Source organism: Lepidochelys olivacea, assembly GCF_965140295.1.
Source record: "Lepidochelys olivacea isolate rLepOli2 genome assembly, chromosome: 1".
Taxonomy (NCBI): Eukaryota; Metazoa; Chordata; order Testudines; family Cheloniidae; genus Lepidochelys; species Lepidochelys olivacea.
In genome coordinates, this window is record NC_140411.1 from 303770806 (window position 1) to 303791639 (window position 20834).

At 42.4% G+C, this 20834-nt stretch overlaps 1 protein-coding gene across 1 annotated transcript in view; it reads left to right on the forward strand.

Annotated features, from left to right (window-relative positions):
- Positions 1 to 18750, forward strand: part of ZNF277 (zinc finger protein 277) — an 88573-nt gene extending 69823 nt beyond the window's left edge. The window contains exons 7-12 of the mRNA XM_084618352.1: positions 1423 to 1555; positions 11779 to 11846; positions 15039 to 15135; positions 15659 to 15701; positions 16315 to 16489; positions 18379 to 18750. Of these exons, the coding sequence (XP_084474478.1) occupies positions 1423 to 1555; positions 11779 to 11846; positions 15039 to 15135; positions 15659 to 15701; positions 16315 to 16489; positions 18379 to 18562 (700 nt within the window). The 3' untranslated portion in view covers positions 18563 to 18750. The remainder of the gene's footprint in view (positions 1 to 1422; positions 1556 to 11778; positions 11847 to 15038; positions 15136 to 15658; positions 15702 to 16314; positions 16490 to 18378) is intronic.
- The last annotated feature ends 2084 nt before the right edge of the window (positions 18751 to 20834 follow it).

Here is a 20834-nt window from a genome sequence, read left to right on the forward strand (position 1 = left end):
AAGGGAAGATGGGAGAAGTCATCAAGGGGCAGGACCTTTTCTCTAAGGGACCAATTTTTCACCCAGAGCCAGAACACCTAAAACAAACTGCCTGGTTTTGAGTGATAATCTCACATGAGAGGAAGGACTCTCAGAAGGTGTAACCTCCACTGTGCTGGCATCTAGAAAATCTTCCACAAATTCTTCCCATTCCTGAACTTGGTGGAAGTTCAAGCTGTGGTGCAGGAAACATAGCTTCTCTCCTTTGCAATCTTGGAATTCTTACTGATGGGCCTGACTAAGGGCTTCATTGTTTCAACCGTAAAAGGCGAAGTGCCTGCGTTGCCTAGCATACTTTCCTCCACAGGCAGGAAGAGGATCTCATTATACTGGGGTTTCAAGCAGTTTCTCACAACTGCATCTTTATCCTCCTACGATTCATCAAGGGCTGCCATGGGACCTCAGTTTGGTTTTTAAAGTCCTGTCCCGATGTCCCTTTGAGCACCTCAGGAAGGTATCCAGATATTTCTTCTCCATCAAGATGACCTTCCTGATAGACATTGCCATCACTTGAAGGGTGTCAGAGCTTGGGGTATTATCTATTGAGGAACAGACTGCATATTCCACAATGATAAAGTGGTTCTTCAATCAGGCCTGGCCTTTTCCCAAAAAATTAACTTATTTTTTTCACAAAGAGGAAATTTTTGATACAAAAAAATAAAAGGATGTTGTTTATTTATTTATGTATTTTAATAGTTTCTTAACTTGTCATCTGGGTGTGTTTGGTTGACTATGCCATGGTCTGAGTCTGTCCTGCACCACTTTAAGATACCTCAAGATAAATTCTTGAATATCTCTTTCAATTAGCTTGCTCTCTCATTCTTAGGATTAATCTTACCATATATCTCTTCAGTTTAATTAAATATTATTAAATTGTTTTGTTTTAACGCAAAATCTTTCCACTGTATGGCTACCATTCAGGCTCTCACTACATACTTTTGCAATATTCTATGTCAGCGGTTCTCAAACTGTGGGTTGTGACCCCGTTTTAATGGGGTCGCCAGGCTGGAGTTAGACTTGCTGGGACCCAGGGCCGAAGCTGAAGCCCGAGCCCAGCCTCTGCGGGGATGAAGCCTGAGCCTGAGCCCCACCGCCCAGGGCAAAGCCTGAATGCTGCAGTCTTCGGTGGCAGGGCTCAGTTTATAGGCTCCCAACCTGGGGCTGAAGCCCTTGGGCTTTGGCATCCTCTCCCTCCCTTCTTCCCCCCCCCCCCCGCCCCGCCCCAACCTGGGGTGATGGAGCTTGGGCAGGCTCAGACTTTGGTCCCCCCTTGTGGGATCATGTAGTAATTTTTGTTGTCAAAAGGGGGTTGCAGTGCAATGAAGTTTGAGAACCTCGGTCTATGTTAAATTGTCTTTTAATCTGTTTACCTTTTTATCTTAGTTTGCAGTGTTTATACTGTGAGAGAACCTTCAGAGACAAAAATACACTTAAAGATCACATGAGAAAAAAGCAGCATCGCAGAATCAATGCCAAAAATACAGAATATGACAGATTTTATATCATTAATTACTTGGTAAGAGCTTTTTATATAATTAGTAAATTGACTGTGGAGCTGCAGAAAATATCTTGTTAAGACTGAATAATTCTGAACAAGCAGTTAGCATAAAGGTCAAAATTCAAGTGAAGGACACTTAAGAAATATGCTTAATTATCAAATGATATTTTGGATAATTATTGAATGACAGAATAATAAATGTTTTAGAATTCTAAGACACTCAGGAATACTCAGTTTGAAGACACTTTATGATTAAAGTCATTAGCATTCAATCTCAGCTTTAATAAGCAGGAGGGAAAATTAAATACAGTAATGAAATAAAGGGAGAGCGAACTAGAATGTTGTTGGATTGGAGTCTGTTTTCTAGTCGGTTTAAGCTGAAAATATTCTTTAGACTACACAGTATATGCAAGGAAGCTAATCAGTGGCTTTCAAGTGGAATAGAAAATAAGGCTGGATTTTTTTCCCAAGGTGATGTGTAGTCTGTGATAGGTATTAACAAATTCCACCTAGGTATTTACATTTGGTCTAAATCTCCTTCTGTGTATAAACAGCAGTTTTTCGCTCCATCCTTAACTTTTGTGTAGAGTAGCTGTTCCAAAATCTGCCACGTTCTACCCCAGAAGTTGCTGCATTTCAGTTGTGGATAAAGTGTTTTATATCAATATTAGACTTGTGTTGATATTCATGTGATAAACTATTTTTTTCATGCATCTTTTAGACTACCTCACCTACTCTCTGCCCCTTAATCCTCCTCCTTTCCCCCTCTTTCCCCAGACTTTATGCTAGTAATCAGACAGCCATCATTGTTCCTAATTCTCTGGCAATTTGATTTATTTCCTTCTCCTCCCCAGTGTGAAATTCATTCCCTTGTCCCCTTCCACTGCTAAAGACCACAGAGGCCTGAGGACTAGGACAGGGAAGATTCAGTCCAGGTGCAGTGATGCCTCTTCTAGATGTAAAAATAGCACTGCTCTAAGCAGAGGTGGGGAACCTATGGCCTGCAGGCCAGATGCGGCCCGCTGCTTCATTTAATCCGGTCCACAGCAACTGTCCACGCCGCAAACTGAAAGCCTCGAGCCACCCCTGCCCCCTGGGGCTGGAGCCATGAGTGCCAGCTCGCCCCGCTGTGGAGGGAAGCTGGGGTTGCCAGTCCCAGAAGCGACTGGCAAGTCCCTGCGGCCTCTAGGAGCAGGGGCGATCAGGGAAGCTCCGCGTGCTGCCCCTGCCCGCCCCCAGTGCTGGCTCCGCAGCTCCCATTGGCCAGGAACCGCAGTTTATGGGAGTTGCAGGTGTGGGCAGTGCATACCGCGCAGAGCCCCCTGGCCCGTCCGCCTAGGGGCTGGACATGGCATCTGCTTCTGGGAGCAGCATGGAGGCAGGGAGCCTGCCTTAGTCCCGCTGGGCCTCCGACCGGGAGCCACCTCAAGGTAAGCACCACCTGGCCGGAGCCCACACCCCAAACTCGCTGCCCCAGGTTGGAACCCCCTCCCACACCCTAACTACCTCCCAGACCCTGCATCCTAACCCCCCCTGCCCCAACCCTGAGGCCCCTCCTGCATCCAAACTCCCTTCTGGACCCCAGATATCAAACCTCCTCCTGCACCCTAACCCCTGCCCCAGCCCTGAACCCGCTTCCGCACTCCAAACCGTTGGCCCCAGCCCAGAGCCCCCTCCTGCGCCCGAAGCCCCTCATCCCCAGCCCTACCCCAGATCCTGCACCCCCAGCCGGAGCCCTCACCCTCTCCTGCCCACCAACCTCCTGCCCCAGCCTGGAGCCCCCTCCCAGATCCCGAACTCCTCGTTTCTGGCCCCACCCTGGAGCCTAGGGGAAGCCCCGAGACAGCGTGTCCTCTTCCATTCCCCCCCCCCCACAGCTGGGGGGGCTGTGTGTGGCCCACGACTGACTTTTTCTATGAGTCAGAGGCCCCTGGTCGGAAAAAAGGTTCCCCACCTCTACAGTAAAGTCTGATCTGCAGGGCTAGAGAAATGAGAGCTTTATATTAGTTGAAAAGAAGGGGTTCCCAGGCTCCCAACAGGCCCAGTGTTTGCTGCCAGCTCTGCAAGATCCTGAGGTATCAGACCTAAATATGATATTGTGGGTTTTTTAAAGGCACTATGTTAGGTAATTTTAGAGGTTTCATGGCTTACTCACAGTCCTGTAAATAGAAGAGTATGTCTTTACTGCAGTTAGCTGGGGTTCTTACTTGGGTGTTCTCCCTACCTTCTTCCCATCCACACACAAAAACTTCTAATCTGAGTTTGGTGATTTTTTTAGCTGGGCCAGCTGGAGATATGGGTTTGAGCATGGGTGCCACTTTGCAGTGAAGATGCCAGGTAAATAATTGGAGTACTAATAGTCCTCCAGTGCCTTCCCATAGTTCCCCCATGTGCCCAGAAGGATAGGTGAGTTCTCCCACAATTTTCTGGGAAAGACTCATGGAGTGTCACAGTTTTCTGCTGCACAAAGAACCATGAATGTGTCTCCAGAAGTCTTAGCAACACATGTGGGTAAATACAGCACTAATGAGGACACAGTAGTTTGGTTTGCCTGCTCATACCCAAGCTAGGCTTACCCTGATGCCGATCACCCAGGCTAATGCTGCATTGAAGACATTGCCTAAGAAGCAAGCCCTTTAAGAGTGAGGGATACTAAAAGTAGTCCTGTAAAAACGCTAAATCTCAAATATTTTAAGTAGCTTTTCAGTAACATGACAATATTTGTGATGGTGTGTTAACAAGGTTTTATTGACACTTGTTTTGAATGACCATAACTCTGCCCTGACTCTGCCTCTCATTGGTAAATGCAGCCATCCCATACCCATGCCAAGAAAACCTCTATACCAAACTTTAACATCATGTTTTTTTATTCAGCATTTATCTTTGACTACACTCTACCCACTAGCCTACCCCTACCCAATACTTAAACCTTTCAAATCTTTGAGCTGCTGCCAAATATCTACCATTCTTTATATATATTTAATATTTATTTAATATATATATTTATATATATATTTAAAAACAAAAATCAACCACACCGTGGTTTCCTTCTTTCCCCTTAAAAGTACATTAGTGTGAAGTGCAAGATGTCATAATCAGCCCAGGCCCAGTGACATGCAAAGTCAATATCTTTTGACTCCTACACAGCACTTGATTCAAGGTCTCGAATATCTGACCTTGTCATTGCGCCATTATTGTGTACAGAAAAACTGCCTTCGGTTTTATTACAAGGTTCCAAAATCTCTCGCCTTCAGAATCCTGGACGCTTGAGCCCTTGTAGCTTGAACCCAAAGGGTCCAAAGATGCCCCAGCAAGCCTCTTACCCCAGGCTGAAAGATCTGGGATAGCACTGCTTGTGCTAGTGCTCTAAAAATAGCTGTGTAGACAGTGCTTGGAAGTTGCGACTCAGGCTGGACCTTGGACTCCAAAACCCACCCCTCCCTCTGGGCTTCAGAGCCTCACTGCCAGCCCGAGCTGTAACTTCAAAGTGCTATCTACGCAGCTGCTGTTAGGGCGCTAGGGCAAGGCCCACTAGCCTAAGTCTGTCAGCTCGGGCTGGGAGGCTCGCTGCTGTGGATTGTGTAGACGCACCCCGGGTCACCCGGCTTTCTAGGTGAAAGGGTGCAAAAAAGTACAGATGCTGTTTAAAAAAAAAAAGAAAAAAAAAACCCCTGTGAAACATTTGTAAATCCATTTACTGACATAATGACAAATGACAGACTAGTGTGGGATGGGATAAAGGTTTCCTTTAGCATCAGTCTGAAGTGTTGGAACGTTTCCTACACTCTGAAGGGTGCTTGCCCTCTTAGTGTTCTCTGGTGCCTTTTTATCTATTTTTACACAGAGCAGGCAATGAAATTCAAGAGAAATGCAGACTGTAATACGTTCAATGGGGTTTCAATGGATTACCCTGTACTCACAAAGACATAATGTTAGTTCCTACTGTGCACATTTGGACCATGGTGATAATGGTAATGTGATGAAGCTGTTTTTGAGTTGAATCCAGGTTCAGCACCAGAACTGAAGCTGCCCAGGGCCTGTTTTCCATAATGACGTGACATACATTGCTGTTCCTCAACTTTTTGCGTTGTTTGCATGTTTAACTGTTTAAGGCAAGCCATATTAAGCTTTTCTGGTTTCTCATCCCCTGTGAAAGCTCTTTCCCTTTGCTGTACTCGAAATGTCCAGGAGATTCACAGCTTTCAATATAGCTAGCAGAATGTGGCTATTACATGTCAGTCATTCATTACGGAGCATTGCTTGATATAAAGATTTGTGGCTTCTGATTAAATGTGACTTTTGGTTTTTGGGGTGGGTTTTTTTTAAACTAGAGAGTTTTCAGAATGAAACAGCAAATATCTTTCCAAATGTCAGTTTGTGAAGCTTAGTGTTGTAAAAATGGGTCTTTAGTAGTAAGCACCATTATAATCTCCAGCCCTTTTTAAATACACACAATAAACCTCTTGAAATGGTACCTGGATCTTAACCTATTTACATGGAAGCCTATTTATATGTTTTTGTAATTAAAAGTATTCCTTTTTAAAGCAGACTTTATCTGTGTCCCTGCTCTTTTTATAATTTTGCTTTACATATGAACCTTCACGGAGCACTGTGTTAAATGGTCTTTATGGTTATAGTCAGGCCAGGGCTGGAGATTTTTTTTGTTTTTGTGGGGGTGTTTTAAATAGGTCTTTTTGTTCACATGTATTGAGAGCTTTTATTGAATTGTTTCACAAACTTCAGCCCCATTCCTGCTCCTATTGAAGTCAGTGGCAAAACTCCTGTTGACTTCAGTTGGAGCAGGAACATATCCTTTGTTTTTCTGAATTATGCTTTTGGCTTCATTAGCATTTATAGTGTAATTAATTATGAGGATTTCCTTTCTGAACTGAGAAGTGGCATTTTATGGCTTACTTCTTCTGAGTATCGGTCCTTCCCTGCCTTAAGTAACCTACTTGACATTGCAGGGAATTTATGTAAATGTAGGGTCATGTATCAATAAGTCATCTTCTGATTTACCAAGATTCCTTAGCTGTCTGACATCACTTAAAAGTGGCTTTTGTTGTGCTGCCATGATAATTAATCACATATTTTGTTGAGTTCTGCTTCATAGTACTATACAGTAGTACACGTGATCTTTAGCTATGTAAGGATAGATGCTTTTCTTGAAACTTCGTTAGCTTTGTAATTTCAGACCTAAGCAACAATCAAAAGATTATTTATGATGTATTTAATATTCTTGTTGCATTAGGGTGGGATTTTCAAAAGGTAGAAGACTCAGGCTCACAAATCCCATTGAAAATCAAGAGGACTCGTGCTTCGGAGTCATTTAGGCATGTTTCAAAATCCCAAAGGCCCCCTTTAGGATCAGGGACTCTCTGTAGGCATTATATGAGCACATTAGATAGGGCTCCTGCTCCGAAGAGCTTACAATATAAACAGACAAGACTAACACATGATAAGACAAACAACCTGGAAACATCACATCACAGGTACATGTATAGTCCTTTTAAAAACAGGATTTTCCCCAGAAGTTTTTTCCACTCCACTTCCCCTTGCTTCTGTCCCCATTGCTCACTCTGCCCTTTCCATAATAATGTCTGGATCCAGTGGTGGGGGGGGGAAACACTGACAGTCTCTGATGGTGTCTGTTCTTACAGGGCCTGGCCCAAAACCCATAATTCAGGGCCACAGAATGGTGGTAGGCAGTCTTGCTGCTTCCTCCTCCACCCTGAAGGGGGTTGAGAGCACTGTCTTTAGGGGCTGGGTCACAGCCAGTCTAGCAGATCCTTCCCCTTGTGTATCCATTGGAGTGTGGCCAGGAGGACTGGAAATATTGGGCATGCACTTCCCTAATCAGTTACACATTTAATTTTAAATTGGCTGACAATAGGCCATAGAGTAGAGCCCTGCGTGGGACTATTTTTTAATACCACTCCCACCCGCTCCTGCTATTATGGCAGCAGGTCCTGTGGGACCCACAGGATCCCAGTCCTGCTGCAGGGCTTTACCCTAGTCCCTCACAGGGGCTCTAACATAGAGTAAAGCAATGGCACTCTAATGAATGGGTTTATTTTCAAATTGTAAAAATTTGCTGAAATGCATACACATCTCTCACAGAAATTTTATTTCTTAAAGTCATTTTTGATATATTTTTTTAAAGAGTAAACTGATCTTTTTTTCTTGCGGCCAAACTGCAAATAATAGTTACCCTGTATGTTTTGTTTTCTGTCTACTTGCTGGCTGAGCTTGGGAAGGACTTGTGCTCAACTTGATGGCATTTCTCTGTCTGTAATGTGGTAACTTTTAAACATCACATCCAGTCAATTCCAAAATTTCAGGGAATGTTCTAGGCATCAGTGGCCAGACCTGATTGATTTGTGGGGAAATCGGAAGACCAAAAGGGGGAAAATAGGATGAACCCTCTGCCAGCTGCAACTGGTTGATAGCATCCGTTTACCCCTTCCTTCCTAACACTCCTATCTCATCGCTTGTCTCTTCTCCCAATAGAATTTTAACATGTTGACACCTTGAATGACTTATTTCCCAAAAGGAAAGAATTATGGTGGGTCTGGCGTGGGTATGTGGGTATGCACACAGCCCATGGCATGGGGGAGGAGGTGGTGAGGACACACAAACCCCTGACAGGCAGGAGGTTGCGGGACTCTGATACGGGGAAAGGGAGAAAAGGGGCCACACAGGGCCTCTAACATGGGGAGTATGGGGGTCAAACAGCCCCTGGGATGGGAATAAATGGGTAGAGAGAGGGTAATGAGAGCTCACGGAGAGCCTCTGCCATGGGGGGAGAACCATGGAATGGGTGGAGGAAGGAATGTGAGCATATACAAAAGGCTAGGTGGGGAGAAGTGGGGGACCCCGGTATAGGGGTCAGGGGAATAGGAGTGCACATAGAGTCCCTGCCATGAGGGGGATGATAGGGGACCCTCGAATGGGGGAAGGGGACACACACAACCTCTGGTGTGGGGGGGAAGAATGGGGAAATCTGGTATGGGAGAAGGGGAGCACACACAGCTTCGCATGTAGATGAAGAAGGGACTGAAAGGCTCCATTTCCATGCGTCTTAGGAGCTGCGCATCTAGGGAAGGTGCCTGCCATGCAGAGTTCCACTAGTGTGTGGCTTCAGAACCCCTGGATGCCAGTTGACAGCTTCTGTAAGCCCTCCAAGCCAGTGCTTCGGCCCCTTCTCCTCATGATATAAGTAGGGGCATAGCGAGCAGATCGAGGGACGTGATCGTTCCCCTCTATTCGACATTGGTGAGGCCTCATCTGGAGTACTGTGTCCAGTTTTGGGCCCCACACTTCAAGAAGGATGTGGATAAATTGGAGAGAGTCCAGCGAAGGGCAACAAAAATGATTAGGGGACTGGAACACATGAGTTATGAGGAGAGGCTGAGGGAGCTGGGATTGTTTAGCCTGCAGAAGAGAAGAATGAGGGGGGATTTGATAGCTGCTTTCAACTACCTGAAAGGGGGTTCCAAAGAGGATGGCTCTAGACTGTTCTCAATGGTAGCAGATGACAGAACGAGGAGTAATGGTCTCAAGTTGCAGTGGGGGAGGTTTAGATTGGATATTAGGAAAAACTTTTTCACTAAGAGGGTGGTGAAACACTGGAATGCGTTACCTAGGGAGGTGGTAGAATCTCCTTCCTTAGAGGTTTTTAAGGTCAGGCTTGACAAAGCCCTGGCTGGGATGATTTAACTGGGAATTGGTCCTGCTTTGAGCAGGGGGTTGGACTAGATGACCTTCTGGGGTCCCTTCCAACCCTGATATTCTGTGATTCTATGATGGTGCATGCTCCCTCAGCTAGGCACACAGTCCCACATCTGTCGAAATCTGAAAGTGATAGGCAATGGCAGAAAAATCCATCTTTATGGATTCATGCTGTATCTTGGGGAGAGAGAATAGTAAAATATGCAGCCATTCTTGTTTACAGAACTCATTTTACACAGAGCCTTAAAGGTGACCTGCAAATAAAGTTTCAAAACCTGTTCTTGTGTTTTTGTTTTGTTTGGGTTTTTATTTGTTTGTTTTTTGGTTTTGGGGGTTGGGGGTGGTGGTTCTTTATGGTATAATAAAAGGCCTGAATGCTGTTTTAAAACATGTATTTTCTACTTTTTGAACTATTAAAAACGTTAAGTCTAGTTTTTTCCCCTGGTTTTGCAAAAAAAAAAAAAAAAATTTAGAGAGGTCTCAGGAGATATTTATAGAGTTCTCACATCTCAGATGAAGAGGCAGGGATGTTGAATTTTTTTAAGACATCCCTTTGTGCCAGATGCTCATTAGACACTAAAATTTAAATGTGCACACAAGCCAAAAAAAGAATTTTTAACAATCTAACTAAAAGTCCTTTCCCCCCCCCAGTCTCTTGGTTCTTACGATATTGTAGCTTCACTAGTTCACCCATCACCAGGGAAGATCAGACCTGAATTTTTTATGTAAAAAAGCTAGCCGTCAACCAACCACACACACAAAAAAGCCCCTCTTACGTACTTTGCTTTCTATGTAAGCATTGCAAAGAAACAAAAGGTCGTACCCAATTATTTTCCCCTTCCCCTTTTTGCAGTTCACATTTAACCAAAAGGTAAAGTTTGATTTTTTTTTTCCTTTTCTTTTGAAAATGCTCTCTTGTTCCCATAGACTTCAAGGTAGCAGGGAAGAAAAATTGTGAAAATATCTGTTAATTTTGCAGTCATGAGCTGCTATCCTGTCATTACAGGCTGTGGTGTTGGCAGCCACAGTTTCCATAGGAAATGGTGGTGTGTAGCTGTGACAACGTGTGGGGAGAGGTGTTAATAGCTGCACATTATCTCAGAAAAATGGTGACATTAATGAGTCTCCACTGTAACTTGGAGAGTTTACACACTAGAGCGTAACATCTCTGAATTAATTACTGAATCTTCATTCTGTAAATGGTAATGGCATCATGTTAAGGGCTATCAGAAATGTTTGTGTGTGCTCCATTTACCTGATAGATTGTAACAGCTTTGGAAATTCTCATTAAACTGTTAAATGGTGGATATCTTTCTTTTTCTTTTTTTTTTTTTTAATAAAACCACATTGACAATAATAGCATTTGTTACCAGGGTATACTTAATAATGAATATCTTTATTAGAGTGACGGAGTATTTTAATAGAGGGAACAGGGCATGTTCAAATATTTAGGCTCCTTGTTTAAAAGTTTCCCATATGTATCTGAGATGTGTCAAAAAGTTGGGGCCAAGATAATTAAATATGATGTGTGTATACCACAAGTGTAGAAAGTATGAGTACAAAAAAACTACTTAAATTGTTGGTTCTGGTTTATTTTTGAAGGCGGCAAGACTCTTTCAGAGAAAGAAACACTAGAGAGAGAAAGTTAAAGCATAACTGTTGGGATATAGAACAGTAGTCTTCAGCCTAGGACTGGCGCTATAATTATTGTTTATATTACAGTCACACCTAGTGGTCCCAGCTGAAACTGGAGCCCCATTGTGCTAGACAGGGGACGGATCACTTGATGATTACCCCTTCTGTTCATTCCCCCTTGGGGCTCCTGGCATTGGCCACTGTCGGAAGACAGGATACTAGGCAAGATGGACCTTTGGTCTGACCCAGTATGGCCGTTCTTATGTTTTTATGACACTTTTTCCATGATTGCATTGTGACTCCATCAGATGATGAAATGATCGTCCAACTGTTAAAGATTGAGTACCATTGTGTTAGTGCATTTTGGAGCACATCTCACTTATAGTCATGATGTTGACTTGCTCCTGTGTAAGCAACAGATCAGAAAATAGAGGGGTTTTTTTTCATAATATTCACAGCATTGGGGGTGGGGGAAACTTGGTAAAAAATTAAAATATTCAACCAGCTCTAATACTGGTTGTCTGTTGTGATGTAGTCCTGTCTTCAGAGATCCAAAAGGGCTTCCAGTAAGTTGGTGGAATTGGAAACCATATGTATGCATTGAAAGTCAGATTTGACTTATTGTGCATAAATGTGAATCTCTAGGCAAACATGGCTTTCCTTTAAATGGGGACCTCTCACTTGTTTTTTATTATGATTAAGGTGAATAAAATTATGTTTAAAAGAATTACTTTAATTTAAATCCACAAACATATAAGAGTAAATCCAGAATAAGATGTTGACTGTGACTTAAGAAGTTTTACATTCATTCATTTGTTTCTTAACATGTGGCACCTGTGTGGAAGTTATTTTTTTCCTTTATCTCTCAATTCTAGGAATTTGGAAAGTCGTGGGAGGAAGTTCAATCGGAAGATGACCGAGAATTGCTAGATAACCTGGAAGAGTAAGATTTATATAGCCATTTTATGCAAGTTAATGGGGAGTTTTTGCTTGGTATGCAATTTGAAAAGACTCATAACATAGTCAAATCAAGCTAGTTTTCATCAGAACGCTTAGACTCATAGACTTTAAGGTCAGAAGGGACCATTATGATCATCTAGTCTGACCTCCTACACAATGCAGGCCACAGGATCTCACCCACCCACTCCTGTAACAAACCCCTAACTTATGTCTGAGCTATTGAAGTCCTCAAATCGTGGTTTAAAGACTTCAAGGTGCAGAGAATCCTCCAGACAGTGACCCATGCCCTACACTGCAGAGGAAGGCGAAAAGCCCCCAGGGCCTCTGCCAATCTGCCCTGGAGAAAAATTCCTTCCTGACCCCAAATATGGCAGTCAGCTGAACCCTAAGCATGTGGGCAAGACTCACCAGCCAGACACCCAGGAAAGAATTCTCTGCAGTAATTCAGATCCCACCCCATCTAACATCCCATCACAGGCCATTGGCCATATCTACCGCTAATAGTTGAAGATCAATTAATTGCCAAAATTAGGCTATCCCATCATATCATATCTCCTCCATAAATTTATCAAGCTTAGTCTTGAAGCCAGATATGTCTTTTGCCCCCACTGCTTCCCTTGGAAGGCTGTTCCAGCACTTCAGTCCTCTGATGGTTAGAAACCTTCATCTAATTTCAAGTCTAAACTTCCTGATGGCCAGTTTATATCCATTTGTTCTTGTGTCCACATTGGTACTTAGCTTAAATAATTCTTCTCCCTCCATGGTATTTATCCCTTTGATATATTTATAGATAACAATCATATCTCCCCTCAGCCTTCTTTTGGTTAGGCTAAACAAGCCAAGCTCTTTGAGTCTCCTTTCATAAGACAGGTTTTCCATTCCTTGGATCATCCTAGTAGCCCTTCTCTGTACCTGTTCCAGTTTGAATTCATCCTTCTTAAACATGGGAGACCAGAACTGCAAACAATATTCCAGATGAGATCTCACCAGTGCCTTGTATAATGGTACAAACATCTCCTTATCTCTACTGTAAATACCTCACCTGATGCATGCCAAGACCACATTAGCTTTTTTCATGGCCATATCACATTGGCGGCTCACAGTCATCCTGTCATCAACCAATACTCCAAGGTCCTTCTACTCCTCTGTTACTTTCAAGTGATGCATCCCCAGATGATAATAGAAATTCTTGCTATTAATCCCTAAATGCATGACCTTTCACTTTTCACTATTAAATTTCATCCTATTACTATTACTCCAGTTTACAGGGTCATCCAGATCCTGCTGTAGGGTAACCCGGTCCTTCTCTGTATTGGCAATACCTCCCAGCTTTGTGTCATCCGCAAACTTTATTAGCACATTCCCACTTTTTGTGCCAAGTCAGTAATAAAAAGATTAAATAAGATTGGTCCCAAAACCGATCCTGGAGGAACTCCACGAGTAACCTCCTTCCAGCCTGACAGTTCCCCTTTCAGTGTGACCCACTGTAGTCTCCCCTTTAACCAGTTCCTTATCCACCTTTCAGTTTTCATATTGATCCCCATCTTTTCCCATTTAGCTAATAATTCTCCATGTGGAACCGTATCAAATGCCTTCCTGAAATTGAGGTAAATTAGATCCACTGCATTCCCTTTGTCTAAAAAATCTGTTACCTTCTCATAGAAGGAGATCAGGTTGGTTTGGCACGATCTACCTTTTGTAAAGCCATGTTGTATTTTGTCCCAATTACCATTGACCTCAATGTCCTTAACTACTTTCTCCTTCAAAATTTTTTCCAAGACCTTGCATACTACAGATGTCAAACTAACAGGCCTGTAGTTACCCGGATCGCATTTCTTACCTTTCTTAAAAATAGGAACACTTCATCAAAGACACTTCTCAGGGAGGGCTACTTCCAAGCCACATTTAGTCTTTCAACTTGAAGCTGTTTTGACTGCAAAACTGTTTCAAATGAGGGTCATCAAAAAAAAATTTATAATTCGGATAAAGCATATTTTCCCCTCTCTTTCTTAATACTCAGAAATGGCTGAATTGCTTTTCACTTATTAGAGCTTGGCAAATGCTCAACCCTACTTAAGTGAATAAGGAAATCATTAATAAGTAGGAAGCATTTTCTAGTGGTTAAAGCACAGGATTGGGCATCAAAACTACTGATGATTGTTCCTGGTTCTGCCTGTGATTTTTAGCTTCAGTTTACCTACATGTAATATATGGGTATAATAATACTTTTCTACCCCACATAGGTGTTGTGAAGCTTGGTGAATCAGCGTAGGTAAAGTACTCTGAAATCCTTAGGTGAAAGCTCTGTATAAGTGCTAAGTATTATTATTTCAGAGTATCACTACAGATCTGGATGTAACTTATTGCTTAAATAAAACGTGTGTGCGCTTGCACTAAATGTAGCAGAAACAAGAATCTGTTCTATGGAATAATAATGTTTGACAGGTACATAAAATTGAGAAAACTCCAGCTGCCTGTCATTTGTGTCTTTTGTTAGTATATGAAAAAATTAGAGAGGCATAGTAAGGTGTGAAAGACTTTATGGAAATATTCAATTAAAAAGCAATTTGCTGTAGCTTACCAGATTCGATTTACTTATTCGATTAAGCATTACAGAATTTGCCTGCACTGCTATTCACTGCACAGGGTCCTAACTGTAAATAGAGTTAATTCTAGAGCAGTTCAGAGCCCCAGTAGCCCAAGAAGGAGCTCTAGTACTTCTCTTCAGGGAAGTTCACTAGAGTAGTGGCCTGAACAGGTTCTGAGAGCCAAATTCCAGCAACATTGTATATTCGTGTTTGGCTATATTTTGCGCTCAGAGTAGCCATATTGAAGTCAGTAGAGTTACTCTGAATCTACAATACTGTAACTAAAAGCCAAATCTGACCTTTGATAACCTCTAGCTTTGTATTTTTTAGTCAAGGGACTAAATTCTACCAATGTAGCATATTGGCATCTTGGTCCATAACTAGGGTTTCTAGGCGCTATAATAATAGAATTAATAATAAATCCAAACTATGGTAACTCGACTGAAGGAAAATGACTTACTCTTCACTTATTGTAGTTCAGTGAGAGGAAAATTTGGCTCACACTTTCACATCATCTTATCTTTCACAAAAAGTCTCTTCAGGCCCTTTTCAATTAAACAAACACCTTGTCTCCTTCATCATCATAGAGACTGGTCTGATTGGGAGGAGCATCCTGTCTGTGCAGTTTGCCTGTTTTGTGAAAAGCAAGCAGACGCAACCGAAAAATTATGTTTCCACATGAAGGTAAGGTACAAATATGTTTAAATCACATTTGTTTTTATCAGTTTGAAGGGGAAAGTAGGATTATGGCAGCGCTGTTGAGATCAGGGTCTTCTGTTGCACTACAAATATACAACATGCATTCAGAATGATGCAAAATGCAATCGGAGAATGCCCTCTTTAGTGCAGAATTCTGTCATTGCATCTCCAGTGTCTGCTTTATGGAAAACTCATTGGAGCCAAGTTTTACAATGAGAGTGTGAATCACCAGCTCTGGCAAGTTTACATGGTAAGATAATAGAGGCAGCAATAAAATTTTATTAACTACAATGATTTGCTGACTTAGCATTTATTATAGTTAAACATGCTACAAAATTGAAACTTAGATGTTAAACAAAGAATGGTAATTAAACTAACCACATACAAAAATTTCTGGCAAACACAAATCTATCTGTCTGTGTTAGCCTGACTATATAAACATTGAGCTGCTTTCAACTTGGAATACTAAAAGTAGTGGTAATAATAATAAGCTATGTTTTTTTTCCAGGAAGCACATGGATTTGACCTTCTTAAAATAAAGGCAGAGCATGGTGAGTAAGAGATACTGTAATTGTCAGCATCTGTCATTAATGTGGGGAAAACCACAGCATAACACTACTGGAAAACAACTTCATCACTTTAATTTTTTTCAGATTTTAAGTTTTCCTTTATGGAATCGCTGCCTTGCCAGCTGACAAAGGACAGCCAAGTCTATTCTGTTTTTTGGAACTGCTGCTAATACTTCCCGTGAAATAGCTATCTCCGGGTATTTGATATTGCCTCTTGACATTTTGGGTTCTTTCATGGAATAACCTTCTGCAGATCCCCAGTCGAAGGGTCTAAGACTCTGCCACAAGACCCCTTCAATCATTATTTCAAAAATGCTATTGGGATTCCTTCCACTTTACGTGGCAGGAAGCACAGTGCACCCTGTGCCCAAAGCCATAGGGCTCTCTGCCATGCGGTGAAGGGAAACAAAGTGTCCTTAATTTTTAAGTTGTATTACTGACCAATTCTGCTTCAGCTACAAAAAAGTATACAGGGATAAACGTTTGCTGAGTTATAGGACTCTGCCTGTGTATGCCTTCAGTCAAATTCCTTTGCATTACAAGTGCTTCTTTGTATTTTGTATCTCTTAGGTTGTTGTTTTCTGCCATTTGCCAGGTTTGAAGTTTTATCAGCAAGTGAAGTTAGTGAACTTCATCAGAAGGGAAATCCATCAGTGTCGATGTTACAACTGCAAGGAGATGTTTCAGTCTAAGACTGAATTAATAAGTCACATGGAAGTGACCAAACACATTACATTCCTGCCAACCAGGTCTACATGGGATCAACCACAGTACGTGCTAACTTGTGTTTTTCCTCCAGCATTTAAGTTCCTATTTGATTCTGCCCCAGATGAGTATGGTCTGAAAGGTCCATTCTTTGGCAATACTATGGTACCCAGAGCTACCTAGCTCTTCCAGGCCCAAGTGATGGTATGAGCACAGCTGCCTCAGGCCTAGCCAAAATTGTAAGTCCCCACACTGTGTGAAACTCCCGGGGCTTTGGCACAGACTGCTGTCCCAGATGCCTTAACGCTATGTTGCCACAGTCAGGGACAACATGCTACACAGGTGAAAAAACAGGAAGAAGGAACTGGCTTCAGACAGCTGAACGCTTACTTCCCCTAGTCCTTATGTGGCTCTTATAAGATACAGTAGCAACCTGACTTTTCAAATACTCTGTTCCACTTCATGCTTTATAACTCCCATCCCAGAAAGCCAGCAGATTCATGCCCGCTAGAAGTCGGCTTAAAAACAGCTTAATTGCCCGAAACATCTGCAGGGGCTCTGCTGGGAGCTGTAAAGTTCTGGACTCTTAGAGTAGAATTATATGGCTGTATCTACACTTAAAATGCTACAGTGGTACAGCTGCAGCGCTTCAGTGCAGATATTCACTCCAGCAGTGAGAGGGGTTCTCCCTTCACTATAGTTAATCCACCTCCCAGGCAGTAACTGGGTTGATGGAAGAATTCTTCTGTAAATTTAGCACCCTCTACACCAGGAGTTAGGTCGGCTTAACTATGTTACTCAGAGGTGTGGATTTTTCAAACCCTGGGGTGATGTAGCTGGGTCAACCTAACTTTTTAGTTCCCATCTCCTATGCTTCATCATACTGGCTCTGGTTGTGGAGGGGTCCAGTTAACACAACAGTTTAGCTTCCACTAGGATGCTGTTTTCTCACCTGCTTGCTTTCCTCCTGCTCAGACAGCTGCAACAGTAATCCCAGCCTGTCCCTTCTGCCAGGCAATGGATGATGAGGAAAAAAAAAAAGTGGGGTTTTTTTTGTTTTGTTTTTTCAATAAAAAGTGTCCAGGGAAGAAAAAATATTGAGGTTTTACTCTCAAGAATCCAACTATGCTGCGATAAGGGTATAACCACCCTTTAAAACCAGAGCATGAGAAAATATATAGTGAAAACAACTAAAAAGTAATCTTTCCCTGCAGAATCGTTCAGGTAGGGATTGCAGATCTTCCAGAAATCTCTATAATGAGGCATTGGCTTTGTCCCATGGGATCTGCAGAAAGCTTGCAGCAATTGTGAACAAGTGTCTGGCTGTTTGGTATATGCAGCATAATATGCTATGACTGACCATTTGTGGTCCAGTGAGTCAAACTTCTTGCCCAATTGAAATGTGACACTACGTTTCACTTGATGGCATTTCTCCATTTGTCTGTATGGAGCATGATAACTTTGGAATGCTGCATCTGATCAATTCCAAAACTTCAGGGGGTGCTCAGTGGGCAGAACCTTATTGACTGAAATCCAGAAAAGCCTGATTTCTATTAAAGTCAGGCTCACAGTGTATCAATTTGGTGCTATGGGCAGAGGAATCTCTCTGGAGCCCTCTGCTGCTGTCTACACATCACAGGCAGCAGCTTACTAAAGTGTTACACACTTCATTGCTGTGCACCCAGCTACATCCCTCACTGCCCCCCTCCAGACTGACCCTTCCCACCCCCACTCCAGCCAGTCTTCCTTTGGTCCCCCACTAAAGCCTTCCCCCCAGCCATTTCCTCCTCCTCCTCTCCCCCTCCCCCACCTGGACAGCCAGTCTCCTCCCAGTCAGGCTTCCATTTGCACTTAAGTTGGATATTTACAGTTAACTCCTAGCACTCAGCCTACATGTTCAATGCAATGTGTGGCCCTCTAGTAATATTTTATTCTTACATTTTGTCGCTTTCAGGTATTATTTTCCTACCTATGAAAATGATACACTCCTATGTACACTGTCAGACAGTGAAGATGAACTGACAGCCAAGGATCAAAGCGAAGATGTCCCTATCATTAGTGAAGATATTTCCGACCTAGAGGCTCTGAGACAAAGCAGTGTTTTAAACCAACTTCTGCGTGAAGAGAACAACAATTAAGGAAAGCCTAAACGTTGAGAGAGAAGTTTACTAATCTTCAGGCATTCTACCTGCAAGACTAAAAGGAAAAATCTGATCTCACTTACATACTTGTGTGATTTAGCCCATGATTGCTATAAACACACTGATTGTAAATGAATGGGAATACCAAATAAAGAAAATAGGCAATAAAACTGTATGTAAACTTATAATATTTTTTCTTGATTGATGCTACTTTGTTTTTGAATTCATGCTGTGTTTTTTCTCCATTTAATTCTCAGTAGCATATTGTTGTTTATGTACACAGTTTTGTTTTATTTTATCTGACCATCTACAATGTAGCAATTCGTGGTGGCTGGCATTTGATGAGCATCTGGTGCTAGAGATGAAAGAACCCAGATCGCCATATGAAGAAGGAATGAAGCTTTGCTATACTATATATTGCTGCTAGAAGTCAGATGGAAAAAAAACTGACTTCAGTTTGAATCCTAATCACAAAACTATTCTTTAAAACAAATACCAATATTTAACTTCAGATAGATAGAGATAATTTTTCACTTCTAAGATCTAATCGGCGTCGCTGGTACATCTCATGGCTTTTACTTTACAGTCTTGGGTTCCTATCCTGAAAACTGCAAACTCATTTGTCTGCTTGGAGTCCCAGCACCTTCAGTAGAGCTCTGCATGAGCACAAGCATCTGCATATGTGGAGGTGCTTGCAAGATCAGGGCCTTGGTTTGCATTTGTAATGACGACCATCTTGGTTGTTATCAGGAATTTCAAGAATTAAAAGCATGAGTCTCTTCAGCATGACCTGAAGTTCTGTAGCTGAGAGCTGTAACAGACTCATACATAGTCGATACCTGAGGCACGGTGGGTATAATGTGCACTGAACAGTTGGTTACATAGTATGTTCAGTAGCTTTGCAAAAGCCTCTTTTACTGCTCTTTGATTCCATAAGCCAGAGTTGAAGGTTTTCCCCAATTGTTGATATTTAGGCTTATGTATAAGATTTCTTTTGCTATTTTAAAATGAAAATCAAGAGTCACTCTGGCTCACTGTTAGAATAATTTAAAATGCTATTTCCATTCTTCAATTACAAACTTGCTACTTGCTCATAGTAATTATGGCTCTACAGTTCTTTCAGTTATATGAAAATGAATTAATGTAACAAAAGCAACATACACATCTTACTAGGCATATGATTAATGGAGACAAGCCTATTAAATGCAAGAGGGTACTGATGCATCATTATGGTTTGAGAATTTAAATGTACAAGTCAAGAAATCCAGTTATGGTTAACATACCCAGTGTACTGTTGCAGGTGTTTAGGGATTTGAAATCAATGGGAACTAGGTGTCTTTGAGATTCTGAGCTTTAGCCTCTCTATGCCTCAGAGCCCCATTTTACGGACAGGGATAATAGCACTTACCTACCTCACAGGGGTTTTTGTGAGGGTAATTACATTAATGATGGTAAGGTGTTCAAATACTAGGGTAATGGGGGCCATAGGAAGTACCATAGATGCTCTATTTCCTTGCACATATGCAACATTTTGTGTGACTGTGTGTGATAATCACTGTATGTAAGGAAAATTACAGTTATGATGGGAGTTGCATAACCAGATTTGTGAACCACCCTCCTGCCCCCCCCCGACCAAGACATCTTTCTTAAGTACCTAGATGCTACCATGGCACCTTGTATTATTGAAGCAGACACTTTAGAAATGCTTAAGAGAAGTTGCTCACTAGGAAGAGGGCACGCAGACTGGTTTGGCAACTTGCTGCAGGGAAACCTGTCCTTTTGGTTGTGTAATGTGGAAGAGTTTTGGAGTAAGTGTGTTGGGTGCGAGATGAGTTATTTTGGCAAGGGGGAAGACAGTTATTTTGGGAAGGTGATGTGACTGGGTGACAGGAGGAGGATTTAATGCATCTTTTTGGGGGTGAGGGTGGAAGTGCTCAGTAAGATGAGAGTGAAGGACATATCTCCTCTCTAGCTAGTGAACAGGAGCAGCTAACGGGAGTTTCACGAGGGAGTTCTCCAGTTGAAGGAGGAGCGATTACGTGATCCTTGGGGTAACTTTGTTGTTTACAGTGTGTGTGTTTGTGGTGTGTTTCATGCTTGACTGAAATATACCATGTGCTGACCATGTGTGTGCTGAGCCTAGTGGCCTGCTAGGCAAGGCTGAGAGCTTCTTAACAAGGCTTTGATCCCTAACCCCTTTAGCACCCATCAACCCTTAACAAGGGGGCAGGGCTACTCAGGAAGACCAGGGCTTTAAAAAGCCTGCTCC